A 16,526-nucleotide genomic window follows, 5' to 3' on the forward strand; every position below is an offset into this window, starting at 1 on the left:
ATTCGTGAGCCCAGGGCTGCGACCTAGTCAGTGAGGTGACAGAGCACACAGTGGCAAATGACAACTCTCAGGCCCGATCTGGCCCGCTGTGTGTGTTTGTCAATAAAGCTTTATTGGCACACAGACACGCCCATTCACTAGGTGCCATGGCACCCACTGCAGGAAGGGTTCCCCTTCGACCCTGTGGAGAGGAGGGATTCATTATGCAAAGTGCAGGAGGAAGGGTGTCCCCAGTGGTTTCCACAGAAGGGGACACTTTTGAGAGTCCTGAAGGACAAACCCATCTCGCTAGGGGAGGGAGAGAGGAGGGAGGGAGGGACGCTGTGAGGAGGAGGGGCACCGGGCAGTCCTGGGGTCCCTACCTTCAGCACGGCCGGGTCCATGCCCGGGAACACGGGCATCCTCTGAGGGAGGCTGGCGGGAGCTCTTTCCACCCTAGGAGGCTTCTCCTCCTCATCTGACTCTTCCCTCCGGGGCGACTTCTCTTCTGTGGCAAAGAAAAGGGCACTGGAGTCATGGCCCGGCATCTGCCCAAGTCCTATGGGCCAGGACCGGCACCTCTACCCTGCTAGGAGGGCACTGCGGGCTGTGCTAAAGAACAACCCAGGCTCATGCCTTTCTCTGCACGACTCCGGCTCTTGCCAGGAGATGTGGGTGACAGGAAAGCCAGCTTTCTCCTGGGGTGGGCAGAGAGACCCCCTCCTGGCTCATGCCATGGCAGGGAACAAGAAGGACATGGTGGCAGAGACAGGAAAGGACGTGGACACACCCTGAGCCTCTTCCCTGGAGCTGTGCCCCTAGAGAACAGAAGAGCTACCCCAGCCAGAGCCTCCAGGGGAGGGGCTACCTGTCCCCAGCCCTCGGGGACAGCAGGCAGGGTGCGGGGAGCCTGGACACAGGTGTGGGCACGGTAGGTGTGGAAGGTGAACTAGGGAGCGCTGGACTCTGGAGCCCCCAGACTAGGCAGGGGCTGCGACGTGTCCGCTAAGTGCCCTGCCCTGGGCCAGCTCCTCGAAGCTGGAGCTATCTGTGTGCTTCTGTCCCTGGTCTGGCTCCACCTGCTCCAGGTGACTTAGCAGAGCTCACCTCAAAAACCAAGGACGTGTGCGGGGAGAAGTCCCCTTCCCTCAAGGCACTTGAACGTGTCCTTAGCAACGGAAACTGATGGGAGAGGGGGAATTGGATCTTCCAAGCCTGGGTGACAGGTGGCTATCTGCAGGAGCCACGTGCTTCCCCTGGCTCAGGACCTGGTCCGACATCCTCCTGTCCACACAGGCCAGCTGCCCTGATTCCCGTGACCTGAAGAAACTTTGCTTTTCTTAAAATCTCTGGTGGCTCTCCACCTACAGATGGGCTCTACTTCCTCAGCACATCGTCAAGGGTCTCCAGGCCTGGCCCCTGCCAACCTCTCCAGCCTCATTCCCATCGCTCCCAGCTTGAGGGACACCAAACTGCTTAGAGAGTCCCCAGAAACACAGAACGCGCTTTGCACACGTGTGTCCCTTAGATCTCAAGGACACTGCTGCCTGGAATACCTTTACCTAGATCATTCTTCTCTGTTCTTTGAGAGCTCAGATTTTGATACAGAATGCAGCCAAAGCAGTCCTTTGAGGAAAATGTATAGCCTTAAAGTGATTCATTAGGAAAGACTGAAAATAAATGATCTTTTAACCCAAGCATTTAGGAAAAGACCAGCAAACAAACATAAAGAAAGTGTAAGTGTGAATTTATACCTTAATAAGGATAAAAGCATACAGAGTAAACCCCTATTAAGTTGTGAAACTCAAAGGGCCTCAATTATTATATTATCCCTCAGAACATTTTTTGCCTAGTTTCCAATAAGCTCTTCTGAACAAGAAATCAGTTTTCTATTTAATTGTGTTCTAATGTTCACATGCCTACAAAACCAGGAAGTTCTCCCGAGTTTAACCTAGGTCCTTCCTGCTGTTCGATGTGGTAACCAGGTAGGACAGAGGCACTGGCCTACCTGTTGAGTCCTTGAACATCCACATGCTATCAATCTCTTCCTCCAAAGGAGACTGGCTCTCTGACTTGCTGAATTGACTACGCCGGAGAGAGTGGGAGATAGGAGCCCGGCGGCGGCTTCTTTTGCTGAGTTGCACCCGGGTCTTGAGGGCACTGGAGTCGAGGACTGAGGTTTGCTTTGGGGGTGGCAAGGAGGAAGAAAAAAGGCAAAGGATCCGTGAGTTGAGGACAGCGTCCACAGCAGGATGTCTATAGGTTCCTGATCCCTGAGGCACTAGTTCGTTATCGCGTGGGCTATCCTGTCGATGGTAACCCAAATGCCCTTCACCTAAACCCCTCCACATGAACCACTAGGCCAATTACAAGAATCGATGGAGCTGAGCATGGTGGCTCGCACCTGTCATCCTAGTGGCTTGGGAGGCTGAGGCAGGAGGGTCTCGAGTTCAAAGCCAGCCTCAGTCAAAGTAAGGCCCTAAGCATCTCAGTGAGACCCTGTCTCTAAATAAAACACAGAATAGGGCTGGGATGGGGCTCAGTGGTCGAGGGCCCTGAGTTCAATCCCTGGTACCAAAAAAAAAAAAAAAAATCAATGAAGCAGTGGGCCTGAGACCCAGCACCGTGCCTGCACACACTAGGCACACAGCCTCCTGGGGACATCACACAGGCCTGTAAGCTGCCACAGAGCCCTGTACCCAGAAGGAGCTGAATCCAAGGGATGCCTGCCTGAGGGGCTTTGGTTCTTGGGATGGCTGCTGCAGAGACCCACCGCCCTGGCACCAGGGACACTGTTCTGTGAAAGACGGGGGGGACTTGGGCACAATCATTCTGAGCAAACCCTGGGCTCTTCGTGCTTGGAACTGTAAACCCTGGGAGAGTTCCCTGGGGGCGAGGAGGTGGCCCTCTGCCTTCCTGGTGGGTGAGGGCTTAGATCACTTTCAACTGAACACGTGACTGTGTGTAAGGCTGTGTACCCACTGTGCAGGTTACAAAGAGATAAGGAAGCTGAGGCTCAGAGAGGTGAAGACATTTGCCCAGAGACCCACAGCTGGTGTATGGTGGTCCAAGTGGGTTTGGTCTCACCCTGTGCCCTCTGCACCCAGCGCAGGGGCCCTGGCATGACCTTGCCCACCCCTGAAGGGGAGTCACCAGGAGATGCTGGCACCTCCCTTTAAAGGGAAAAGACCCATGGCACCCGGCCATGCTTCTGGCCAGGACTTACGTCGATGAAGGAGAAGTCGTCCGCTCTGCCGGCTACGCAGGGCTCCGGTGGGGGCAGCCCGTCCGCCCCGTCTGTGGACTCCAGCTCGGAGCTGGAGCGGTCCACGCTGGTGCTCCGCTGGTCGGCGGCCGAGGCAGGCTCCGTTTGCGAGGACAGAGAGGACAAGCGGCCACTGAGGGGCTGTCTCCGTGCTGATGGGGTGCTGCTGTCCGGAGACGGGGACTCGGGGGCCAAGCTGGGACACAGGGAGGGAGGGCAGACGGGTCACGGAGGGCGCTTCAGAGACCAGAGCCTCAAGGAAAGGCGGTGGGCAGAAGAGCCGCTGGGTGGGGTGCTGTGGGCACCGGGGAGCAGCGGCAGGGACCTCGTGGGGCAGCGCCTCCTGGAAACGCAGGACCTGCCAGCCGGGTGTGGCTTGTGGTGCCCCGGGCACACGGGGCCGGGGCAGGGCAGGGCAGGGACAGTCGGCCCCATGCCATCCAAGACTCTCCAGCCCTGTGTGGTCCCAGGTGGCGACGGGGCCTTGCGATGTGGCCAGCGAGAGCCAGGATTGCCGCGAGCGCGAGGTGCGCAGGGGCCGTCCAACACTTTGCACTAAAGACCGTGCCATGTCTCCCTAGAGACGGGAGCATGTCAGATGGGTTGGGTTCCATCAAATACACTGTTCAAATCAACTTTGGGTTGAATTTTGTGAGCTTTACAGTTAGCTTATATTTCTTGTTTCTTTGTACTCCTTTCCTGCACCCACCGGGACATCTTAAATGACATGATGTCTGTGTATCTGTGTGTGTGTGTGGGGGGGGTCTCTGATGCTGATCAGTGGCCACCAGCAGGTACCCAAGGAAGTCGGGAGAACAGATCCCACCCGCTCATTCATGCAGTGATTTACTGAGCACCTACTATGTTCCAAGCACTAGGCTAAACACAGTGCCATTCAATCCTCTTCTCTCCTATGAGGGTTATTTAAAATCCTTTGATGCCCACCACACTGTGAGGTGGCAGTAACCTCATGAAATTAAATATTAAAGACTGGGAAACCCGACACAGAGATGCAACATTGCTTCCCCAAAGGGGCAGAGCTGGGATGACCCAGGCAGCTGCACTCCAGGATCCTCCCTCATGAGCCTCTCCTACGACTCAAATCCCTTCCCATGATTATATTCACGGATCATCCGGAAAACTGGAACCACACAGGATAGAAAATTGATATAGAAATCAAGCAATTAAATCCCCTGCACTCCACAGAACACACCCACGTGGGGAAGGCAGCCGAGCTGCAGGGCCTGGGGTGCCCTCCCCTTGAGGAAGGGGGTGCCCACCTGACTTAAGCTGAAGGACCTGCAAGCTGCACCCGCGAGCAGAACTTTCGACCCCGGTGTTCCGCATTTCAGGGTGCTTTTGTTGGCTCTGGGATGCTTCCCTTACTTGGAAGGCGGACAGCACCGAGGGTGTGAGGATGTGGGTGGGACCCAGCCAACCCACACAAGAGGAGGGAAATATCAACGAGCAGGCAGCAGATGGCGCCACTGCCCAAGGCTGGAGCTTCTGGGGTGCTGCAGTACCTCTGGGAGACAGCAGGGGGCGTGCACCACCAGCAGCGCCCGGTGGGACCGGCTGATCTCAGGTCCTGGTCTACGCGCTGGGGATCTGAGGCCTGGAGAGGAGAAGGGGCTCCGGGGGTCACTTAGGAGATGAGCAAAACCACAGTCTAGGTCTCCCGATAACCCAGCGTCCTTGCAGGGCATTCTAAGGAAACTGAAGCTAACTAAACCCTGTTTTAAATTTCGCAGGTTAGGAGAGAAAAAGATTTGCAGGACTGTCTTGCTCCCCTTTTTTTTACCCATTTTCAATTCTATCAACCTCAATCCAACTTCAAATCAGCACCTGTCGTGGGATGTGACCCAGTAGAGGGGGGGATGGTCACTCCTGACAGTGAGAGGGCCCATAGGAGACCTGGGTTCGAGTCCACCTCAGCCACACACACATGGTGACCCTGGGCAGGCCCTGGGCTGCCTGTGAGCCTCGGCTTCCTAGGCTGGGCATGAGGGCCACAGACGTGGAAACAGTCACACAGGAGAGGGCGGGAAGTAGCCCAGCCGGGGTTGACCAGGGCTCTATCTGCCAGGTCGGCCTGTGGCAGAAATTGCTGGGTGGGCTGCTAAAGGCACAGCAGATCCACAGAGTGGCCATGAAGCCATTACTGACTCGACCCCATCCAACATATGAAGGAAGAAATGTATTTCTGAAACAAGAACAGGCACAAAAGCTCCTACTATGTGCCAGGACCTAATCTCCCCACAGGTTACCAGTCCATGTGCTGAGGTGCCTGTTTCTCTTCTAGAACACGGAATGACAGAATTAAATGCTAACACATTTAATCAACATGGGAAGTGCTCACCACGTGTGTGGCCCACCCACTCCCCAGGCGTGTCCAGTTCTTGGGCATCACTTCCTTTCACGGAAGAGGAACATGTGATTGGGAAAACAAGGAATCTACCCGGGTCCTGTACCCAGTCAGGGTGGGGCTGGATTCACAGCTGCCTGCCTCCTAATCTGGTTATGCTTGAGAGCCCTCAGGCTTTTGCAGTAGCCAGAATATTCCTCCGAGCCAGGCTGACCACTGAGGCCCACTGGCCATGAATGGTGGAGATTTTTCTTTTTTTTTTTTTTTTTTGGTACTGAGGATTGAACCCAGGGCACTTAACCACTGAGCCACATCTCCAGCCCTTTTTATTTTTTATTTTCAGACAGTTACTCAGGGCCTTGCTAAGTTGCTGAGGCTGACTATGAACTCGTGATCCTCCTGCCTCAGCCTCCTGAGCTGCTGGGATCACAGGCATGCACCACCGCACACGGCTCAAGAACGGAGATTCTAAGCAGACACAGCTGATTAAGCAACATGGAGGACACACGCCACTGCATTTGTAAACACCTCCCCACACTGAAAGAAATCTAGAAAGACCAGAAAAACATGAATGAAGGTAGATCTGTGCTAGGATTATAGGTGGTTTTTGTTTTCTTTGAAATTGTCTATAGTGGCAAAATACCTAAATGTTACCATGAGCGACACTGACCACGTCCACAGAGTCCTGGGACCATCGCCAAGTATCTGCCACCCAGAGGAGTCCCAGCCCACGTGCAGCAGGCTCCTCCTCCCACTGCCCTCAGCTGCTCCCTGTCTCTGGATTGGCCTATTGGAGATCCTCCAGATTTGATCTCATATATATATATATATATATATATATTTTGTTTTTCTTTGTAAAGATTCTTTTTGATGTGAATGGCTTCCTTTTACGATAACAAAGAGGTCCTGGGCTGCAGAAATTGCTGGGCTGGCTGCATCCACTGCAACCAGATGCCCTGCTGGTGGCCGGTCCTACTGCAGATCTTACCTGTCCCCACTCTGGCGCTGGTCTGCCCATGTCCCATACTGGCCGTCGGCTTCGTGCACCAGGGTGTCTGTGTCCTTGGCCTCAGGGGGTCGCCTGGAGAAACACTGCTTCAGGTGGTCCTGTGGGGACGAGAGAGACGGGAGATGGCCATCAGAGAAAGTGCCAGGAACCCCATCCTGGCTGGCCCAGGTCACGACACATGCCCCCAGCCCCCTGCTGCCCTCAGAGGTGGGTGCAGATGTCTGGGCTAGACACTCAGTGACCAAGAGGCCTGGCTTTCCCAAGAGGTCACAGACACAGGGATTCCCGTGGGCACACAGGCGAGCTGGAGGAAGCGGTCACCAGCACTGGGGCGCAGGGTCCTGCTGGGCGCCTTGGCCCTCCTCCGTGCCTGCTCAGTGTGGCCTGGCCAGCCTCCCTCCATCCGCAGGGCTCCGAGGCCTCTCGTCTGCCAAGGGCAGCCCAGCCCCTGCTTCCCTGGGGGCAGGGAACTCAGACAACGGGGTATGCTACTGATTGACATCACCTCACGGAACAGCAGTCCTTGGCGATCCTACCACAGGGTCTCCTCAGCCCCCACTGGACAGATGAGAAGGCAGGGGCTTCGAGGGAAGGGCAACGGCCCGATCCATTTGCCAGCGGGCAGCAAAGCAGGGCTCAACCCCAGGCAGTCAGCTGGACCGAGTCCCAACCACAGCCACCTGCCCGGGAGCACGGACCCCTCGTCTGCCCTCCCTGGTTGCCTCCCTCACTGCCCTGGGCTGGGTCCTCAGGGCAGGAGCTCCTGCAGGGAGCAAGGGTGCTGGTCACCCCGGAGGTGGCCACAGGCACAGCCCAGTGCCTGGCACACAGCGGGCAGCCTGTAAATGCCCACTGGCGACTGGACCGCCAGCGTCTCCAGCTCTTCCTCCTGGACAATGAGGAGCCCCTTCTTTCCCTGCGTGGAAACCACAGGAGCAGCTGCGGCCGAAGCCCCGCCTCACCGGGTGGGGGAGAAGCTGGGCCCCCAAGAACCCAGAAGCCTAGGCCCTTGGATGGGCCCTAGCACAGGGACCATCCGGAAGGCCTCAGCCCGAGCTCTGAGTGACGTTTCATGAGAGCAGCCCTCACCCCCCACCCCAGGGAGACCGTCAGACCCCGCTCCGCCTGGGCTCAGGAGGCATGGGGGTGGGGGTGTGCTGCGGACCGTCCATCTCCCGCTCAAAAACCTCCCAGGGCTCCCTACTGCCCTCCTATAAGAACCCACGGCCCCTGTGAGACAGCCCCTGACCCGTCCACCTCATCACCCACCCTGTTCCCCACAGACCCCGTCCCACTTCCCCTGACCTACTGCGCATGCGTTGCGTACAAGCCCCCACGGATTCCCCCCGCCGCTGCGGCTCTGCGTGTGCCGATCCCCTGCCTGTCCATCATGCCCACCCGAAGCCACTGCGGCTCACAGTGACCTCCAACCCCCTCCGTCCTCCTCCTCCCCTGAGCGTCTTGCTGCCGACCCTGGGTGGCTCATCTGTACCAGGTCAAATTTGATACTTCAGCTATTCATTCAACGAATCTTTATGGGGAACCTACTATGTATCAGGTACTGGGGGCCCGGGGGTGTCACAGCACGGACACAGGCTCCAAGAGTCTACATCTCACTGGGTGCACCCCTTGGGATCCAGCTGCCTTATCGTCCTTGTACCCCACTTGGAGCCTCCCAGGCACACAGTAGGTGCTCAGTATTGGAGAGCTGGTTGTTCCTTAGCGGTCTGTGCTCCTCCCAAGCATGGGGAACCCGCCTCCTCCTGGCTGCTTTGGAAATCTCCTCAGCTGAGCAGGGACATTGGGGAAGCATCTGGGGAAGAGCTGTGCTGTGTGACCAGAGAGCCACCACCTCCCTCTCTGAGTGGCAAACAAGTTACAAAGAAGGCCCCTGGGTGTGGCGATTCTCAGTTTCCCACTCAGGATGGGTAGCATGAGGAACGTCCCAGGGGCTACATCAGCGCACCTCTGCAGCTGCCCCGGGGAGATCGCTGGCCACTTTCAAGGCTTTGGCTTCTCCTGAGCAAGCCATCCTGTCCCCTCCAGGTCCCTGGCTGCGGACAGAACCTGCTGCTGGCACACCAGGAGGGAGCCAGGCCCCAGCTGGGGCATCTCGCAATTTTTTGCTTCAAAGGTGTCGTGCTCGGAGGCCCAGTACCCTTGGCAGATTACCCCTGGCACCCAGGGACGGAGCGGTCATCTGAGCAGCTCCCAGTTTCCTATTGTCTCAGGGACAAGGTGGGGCTGGCCACTCCCTAACTCAGTCCACGTGGACTCAGGGGCTTGGGCTGTCCCCGTGGACCCACACCACTGTCCCAGCCCGTTTGCAGATGGCTGCAACCTAGAGGCTGGGCCTGTGCTGACCCTGGGGATGTGCCCAGGAGTAATGGCTCAGGGACAGCTCTCGGCTTGGGGTGGGGAGGGGGAGGGGCCTGGGTCAGCACTGTCCCTGTGGGCAGCCACGTGGCCACACACCTGAGCTCAGTCTCTCTGCGGAAGCACAGGGCTGCTAGGGCCTTCCAGGAGACCCTCTCTGGACAGGCTTGGCGTCTGGCACCAGGAGGTGCTCAGGAGTGGCTGGAGTGATCCTCAGGCCTCCAGGGTCAGCGGGTGAAGGAGCCTGGGCAAAGCTCTCCGGAGCCCCCACAGATGGTCCCCAGGGCTGAGGACGAGGAAGGCCTGGATCTGAAATCCCCATGGTGGGTCATCTCCCCACACCACCTAGTGTCCTGAGGGCAGTGTCCCTGACTCCTTCCATGCCCCCCTGCCACACGGCACAGATTCTCAGACCTCTGGTGTCTCCTTCCAGAACGTTCCAATCAGAGGAGATCAGCTCTCCACCCCTGCAAGAGCTGGGGCAGGGTCACCTCAGCCCCTCGAACATCATTGTCTCCCATCCGACCTCCAGAGCTCAGTTGGAGCCCGTAGGGCCCCTGCTCGGTCACCATCGTAGCTCCCATGTTCCTGAAGCAAAGTCCCAGCACTAACCCTCATCGTAGTGGGCAGCTCCCCTTCCCCCCAGAGCCCTCCTCTCCCCCAGGTGCTCCTACTGGCTCCTCCAGCCTCTCCTGTCCCTGGTGGTCTCAGCCTTTGGGATGCTCCAGGCTGCTGCAGCGCCTCCTAGTGGCCAAGCCCCTTGCAACCTGGAGGGTCTTCCTCCAGCGAAGCCTCCCTGGAAGCCCCACCCCCAAGGCGGGCTCAGGAGCCCCAGCTCCCCCATCCCCTGGACCCCAGGTCTCTATCTGTGCTGATATAATAGCCGCGAAACGCGTGGCTATTTAAATTTAATTTAAATTAATTAAAATTAACTAATATTAGCAATTCAATTTCTTGGCAGGACGATCCATATTTTAAAGGTATCACAGTCACCTACCTATGGCCACCCTCTCAGAGAGCACAGGTGACAGCACGTTGCTATCACTGGGGAACGTCAGATCTTCTGGCCATGAAGTAATGATTGTAAGTGACCAGTTTATCAGTCTTTCCTGGGCGGAGAACACCTGCATTGGAATCCACGCTCCACTACATAGTAGCTGTGTGACCTTGGACAAGTTTCTTAACTTCTCTGAGTCTCCTCATTCAGACATAAAAAGTACTTGAAGGTGTTAGGGCAGATTCCATTGCAGTCCTGATGCTGTGACACAGAACCGTGGGAGGAAAGCAGGGGCCCGAGTGACCTGAGGGGGGAGTGCACCTTGCACTGTTTATCAGCACTTTCTCAGGTTTGTGTCCTGGTGGCCCTGTACCTGCTGCAGGTTCACGTGCCATTGCTCCCAGACCCTGGCAGGACTTGGGATTGGCAGTGCTTGGGCTTGGCTCCCAGGGCCACGAGGCCTTGAGATTAACCACCAAAAAGGGCCTGGTTGCCTCTAAACCTTCCAAGTGTCTGTTCTGGGACTGTGCGGGGGGGGGCAGACGATCCTGCACTTCGGCTTTGCTTCCCAGGCTCCTGTCCCTGGCTCGCTAGCTGCACGGGGCTGGAACCTACAAAGGGGTCTGAAAACGCGCAAGGCGAGTCAGGGGGAGTGGCACCTCTGTTAGTCCCAGCCCGTGGGCCCTTGGTAGAAGTCAGGCCTGGAAGGATCCCCTGAGCCCAACCCTGCACTTCCTCAATGAGGAGACTCTGGCTCCTGGCCAACGTGCCCTCCAGCCATCAGGTGTTCTGCAAGCCCCGTCTTCTCCAGGTGCTCAGGAGGTGCTGATGAGCAGACCGAAGGGAGATGCCTTTGAAACCTCAGGAACTTGGCAGATTTGAACCCCACTTGCCCGGACAGCTCACCAGCCGCAGAGCCGCAGGCAGGTGGGAACTCAAGCCCATCCTGCAGGCCTGCGATGCCCCAGCCCAGGCATCACGGTGGGTCCATGCTGGGGAGGCCAGCTGACAGGCACCCTCCAGGGGTTACACCAAGTCTCGATATCCGTCCCCAAATGGAAAACATGGATGCTGATTGGGCAGGTTTAATGCCAGGATTTATTTCAAGGAAACCATGAGACCCGCTCGCCAAGATCCATCAGTACAGAAGCCACCAGCCGCACCGATCATCGCTGACCCAAAGTCCGGGGAACAGCCTACATGACTAAGGATGAGACTGTGCAAAACGGAACTCACGGGATGAAGTCAACGCATAGGAGAACAATGACATCTGCAAAGACGTGCTGCCACAGGAGAGGCATGCACACCGGCAAACACAAAGCCGCGCTGCAAAACCAGGAAGAACAGCACCTCCACGTGACCACGAGCCAAGAAGAACATCTGGAAGGTTCCAAGGTGCATGGATCCCAAGAGGTGAGGCCACGGGCTGCTTCTTTATCACTGATACTGATTTTGTTTCACATCCACATGTGGAATTCCACACCCAGATGGGATCCAAGGATGAGATCCAGGCTGCTGAAGCCCCCCTTCCTGGCACTGTCACGAGACTCCTACCACAGGAGGGGCTCTTGACTGTTCACTACCCCAGGGATCAGCAACCCCTCTATAAAGGGCCAGGGAGTACGGATCTGGGGCTTTCTGGGCCCTGATGGTGTCCGTCCCTGCCTGGAGAGGCTCCAGTGAAACCTTACTTACAAAACAGTGGTGGGGTGTGCTTGGCCCTCAGACAGTAGCTGCTGATCCCTGATCCATCGATCTGCACCCTTCAGCCTGTCTGCTGCATGAGGATAGGGGGCGGTTCCATTGGCGGCCCTAGGGTGCTTCCTGGCCTCTAGTAGTTGTTAAATAAATTTGTGGGGACAACCTGTCTCTGCAAATGTTATATATACCCCGCCCCCTGCAGTGGGCAGGTGTGAGCTTAGGGAGGGCAGGGAGGAGAAGCCCCCTGCCTGCAGCCTCCTGGACACCTGACAGTCACCTAAGAGCCCTGAGTCAGGGCCACGCCAGGCTGCCCAGACCTGACAGCGGCTCTGAGCACCTCATGAGGCACATCACCTCCCCGGCAGCTGTCCCCTCCCCACGCAGCAACTCTGCACCCAGCCGCAGGGAGCACGGTGGTCACGGGCCCAGGCTGGAGACTCCTGCTCCACCTCAGCACCTCGGAGGCCCACAGCTCCGCCGGCTCTGTGTGGGGTTAGACCGGCACACAGCCACCCAGTCATAGTAACGGTGACGACCAGGGACGACCTGCTGAGCGCTGACCACGTGCCCATCCCTACGCCTTGGAAAGCTGTCCAAGGGGCAGCCCCAGCTCCGCCCTCCCTAGCTCTGACCCACCCTCGCCAGCCCTCCACCTTCCCATCTGTGAAATGGGGTGTCAGAAGGATTCTGCGGAAGGCCTGGTGAGGATCCCACACGCCTGGCACCCAGGGGTGCCAAGCAGATGCCAGCCCCGTGACGATGCTGGTGACTGCCCTTCAGCTCCCGGAACATTCTAACACGATCACAAAGTGCTAAAGGTCCAGACGTGGCCTGGCCATCCGCTATTCAGCCAAGAACCACCAGGGCTGCCTATCTCAGACCCCAGAGTGTCCCCTGACCTGGATGCCAGTCAGATGCTACCCTGAAAGGTCACCAGGGGAAGGAGCCATGTCATAAAAGGGTGCAGGCGCGGTTCTGCAGGGGGACGGCTGTGGCCGGGGCCGGGGCACAGGCTGCTAAGACAAGCTGTCTCTGGGGCATGGGTGTGACCCGAAGTAACAGGAGCAGCGCTGGCAGCTGGGCTGCAGGAGCCTCCGTGGAGGCTATAAACGGAAAGAAAGGACAGCTGGGCTGGGGGCCGCTCCCTGACCCAGGAGACCCAGCGGGCACCTGGGGCCTGCACACGGGGCGTCAGGGACGGGCAAGCGTGTGACAAGAACACAGAGGCCCCTGGGGTTACACCCCAATGACACCAAGGTAGAAAGACCGGAGGCTGGGACTGCGCTTCACATGCCACTTACCAGTGTCCCCCTCGGCTGCGCCCTTCCACTCCCAGGGGTCCACACCCGCCATGGCCGGGCGGTCACCTTCTGCCAAGCCAGTCTCAGAACCAACCACCTCGCATGAATTCTTAGAAACTAAAAGCCAAAAGCAGAAGACTTGTGTGGGGACACTTTCGCACCCTGAGGTCCCAAACTCCCATGTTGAGCCATGGCAAGTCAGGAGTCATCTGTGACAGTCACAGGGGGCACTCAGGCACTGTGGCACTCCCGGGGCAGACCGTGACCTGAGGACCCAGAACACTACCATCCACATCCCAGTTCACAAATGCAGGTGGGGAGGCTCCCAGAGGACAGACGGTGATGACACAACCGCGGGCACTTAGGTGGCACTGACTGAATGCCAGGCTGCTGCAGCGAGTCCTCCTGGCCACCCCAAGAGTCCAGGCTGAGAAGTGGGCCGCGGGGCTCTGCATCTGGGCCCGGCCCCCCGCCCTACTGCAGGAGTGAGGCTGCCCCCGTTTGCCCAGCTCAGCTCAGGCAGCGCCTCCTCTAGTCAGGGCTGTCCTTGGGACCTGGCATGGAAGTCGCCATGCTGGGCTGAGGTGGGTCTTCATCTCCTCCAACCTGGGGACCCCGAGGGAGTCTGTGCACCCTCCGACCTCATGGCCAAGTTCAGGCAGCCAGGGGGACACAGCGACTGACAGTGGGCAGGTGCAGGAATGACCCCAGGGTCTACGAGCAGTACTGCCACTGTCCCTTTGTCACCAAACCCTCTTTTATTTATATATATATATAAATATATATATATATATATTTAGTTGCTGACGGATGCACATTTTATTTTACTTATTTATTCTTATGCGGTGCTGAGGATCGAACCCAGGGCCTCACACGTGCTAAGCAAGCGCTTTCCCACTGAGCCCCAGCCGCGGCCCCCAAGCCCTCTTGGTATGCGGAGGGACCCCCTGTTTTCACCTTTAATTAAATCCCCGCTGGCTGTGGACAGAATGGGGGGACAGAAACACCGCGTGCCCAGCACCCACAAACAGCAGGACCTGGGTCTGAGAGGGCGCATCTTTTCAAGGTGCACAATAGGAGCCGTTGGCCCTGAGGGAAGGGGCAGTCTCCCCAGTCAGGAGGGAGGGGGAACAGAGCATTCTAGAAACATTGCCAATCTCTTGGGTAGACACAGACTAATTTGATTTTCCTTTTAAGTCCCAAGTTCTTTTAATAAAGGCCTATGGGTGTGAGGCTTATATGAGCCAAGGAACTAGGAGTTCTTAAAATGAACTAGATCATAAAACGGCTGTAACGTGGCATGCTGTTTTGCTGAGGCAGGTGTCATGACTGACGCTCCAGAGAGGTGGGCGAGGTCACAAGTGTGGGACACCTGAAAAGCACAGGCCACACACCGGGGACACAGGAGAAGCATCTGCAGGGGTCTGAGTGGCCCGGGAAGGAGGGACAGGTGGGCTTTCCTCCACCTCCCTTGTGTCCTGTGACATCTGTGGCTCGTCACACAGGCTCACTGCGCCAGGCCCACAGCATCTCCTGGTCCCCAGCAGCTCCCCTTGTGGAATCCGCTCCCAACCGTCCTGACTTGGCTTCTCTTGGAGGGATTCTTAAAACAGCCTGAGCCAAACTTGACTTCTTTTTTTGAAACCATCACATGTTGAAATCTCTCTCCCGTGGTTTATTTCAGGCCAGGGCTCAGCCGTCAGGAGACAGGATGGCAGCCTAGATGTGTAAGTGTGAACGGGAGAGAAGGACGGGTGTGTCTTTCCTGACTGGGGACCGAATCCTCCCCCAGCCACCAGCTCATCGAGATCAGAGGGGATGAAGAGGGTCCAGCGTCAACACCAGCAGCCTCAGCCCTGCTTCCTGCTAGTTCACCCAGCAGGCATGTCCACACAGCCTCCTGCAGACAGAGGGGAGTACACACAAAGACACACAACACACTACACAGCCAACACACCTGGTACAAACACATGTCAATGCAGACAGAGGCACAAAGAGGCAGCAAAATACGCATACACACACACACAAAAGCCAGGCGCGAGGTGGCACACGCCTGTCATCCCACCGCCTCGGGAGGCTGAGACAGGAGGATGGAGAGTTCAAAGCCAGCCTCAGCCACAGCGAGGCCCTAAGAAATTCAGTGTGACCCTGTCTCTAAATAAAATACAAAATAGGGCTGGGGGTGTGGCTCAGTGGTCAAGGGCACCTGAGTTCAATCCCCAGTAACCCCCCAAAACTCAAAAAACAAAATATATGTATCCATGTAAGTATACACACCCATGCCCAAGTACACACCACAGACAGTAATGCACAAATACATATACACCACGCCATATACACACCGCCCTAAACACACCTCACATGAGCTCACACGCAAAGGGGTGGTGGCTGCAGCACGGTGCTCAGGGACAGTGAACACTACCGAGCTGCCCTTGCAGAAACCATAGCTCTTCACTGTAGGGGACGAAGACGTGGCCACTCACCAAAACAAAGGGGAAATATAAGGGCAAAGAGGGAAAGGTGACCGAGTCCTTGGAGAGGAGTCTAAAAGATCCAGGGCAGAGGGTTCCTAAGTGACGCTGTCATCCTGGGTTCCACTGTGGATGGAGGTTCCTATCCCAGGACCTCAGTCAGAGGGGCTGGTGCAGCGGGTGACAGAGAGCCTGGTGGAGGGCCCTGTGACAGGACCTGGGCCTAGGAAGGGTGTCAGATTTGGACAGGAGAAGAGAGCAGGGAAGGCAAGGTCACAGAGAGAACAGGCTGGGGAAGCAGGTGCCGGCCATGCATACCCAGCCCTGAGGACTCAGAGCAGGGGCCAGATGGGAGCTTCTCCTGCCCTGGAGGAGGCTGTTAGGGTGAAGATGTGAGGTGGCCCCCAAGAGGTGGGAGGATCAGGTGAGGCCGGCGCCACCTCCCCAGTGCAGGGGTTCACTGGAGGGATTGCCTGGGTGACTGGAGGCGGGTCACAGGGGCTGTGCCTCTGGGCCTGCTAGTTTGTCCCTCGTGAAGGAGCTCTTTGCCTCCTGCTGCTGTGTCCTGAGCTGTCTGCCCCCTCGGTGACTTTCCGCGGTGGTGCTCTGCTCGCCTGGGACCCACAGCGCGGAGTCTGCCGCCCAGGGGCTGCGACCTCTGGGAACTGTGAGCCCCGATACTCTTTCCCTCCTCTAAGGCTGTGCTTGTGGGGTCTTTTGGTCACAGCAGCAAACAACAACAACAACAACAGCGACTGCCTGCACAGGGCCCTGCTGACGCCCCCGCAGCCCCCAGCGTGGTGGGGACAGCAAGCTGATGCCAGAAGCCCCCGCCCGCCCTGGGCCCCGCCCCGCGCAGGCCCCGCCTCCTCTGACCCGAGGCCCGGGCCCCGCCCACCTCCCTTTCCTTCCCGGGCCACGCGGGGACAGCAGGGAGACGCCCTGGGTGGGTCTCTGGGCCATCTCTGGGGTCTCAAGGCCGGGCAGAGCCCCCCCCCCCCAGTGTGGCTCCTGGGTCACAGTGGGCCACGGCCCATCCAGCAGCTCCCTGGGCAGCCAGAG

General features: G+C 57.7%; 1 protein-coding gene across 3 annotated transcripts in view; it reads right to left on the minus strand.

Moving 5' to 3' along the window:
• LOC107154604 (uncharacterized protein KIAA1671-like) overlaps positions 1-16,526 on the minus strand; it is an 82,394-nt gene that overhangs the window by 10,754 nt on the left and 55,114 nt on the right. For all 3 annotated transcript variants that reach the window (XM_048784976.1, XM_015500237.2, XM_015500236.2), the window contains exons 2-5: positions 6,598-6,716; positions 3,206-3,440; positions 1,988-2,162; positions 363-487 (exon numbers count right to left, since the gene is read on the minus strand). In XM_048784976.1, coding sequence (XP_048640933.1) covers positions 363-487; positions 1,988-2,162; positions 3,206-3,440; positions 6,598-6,716 — 654 coding nt within the window. The remainder of the gene's footprint in view (positions 1-362; positions 488-1,987; positions 2,163-3,205; positions 3,441-6,597; positions 6,717-16,526) is intronic.

The sequence above is a fragment of the Marmota marmota genome, unplaced genomic scaffold (assembly GCF_001458135.2).
Source record: "Marmota marmota marmota unplaced genomic scaffold, marMar, whole genome shotgun sequence".
In the NCBI taxonomy this organism is placed as follows: domain Eukaryota; kingdom Metazoa; phylum Chordata; class Mammalia; order Rodentia; family Sciuridae; genus Marmota; species Marmota marmota.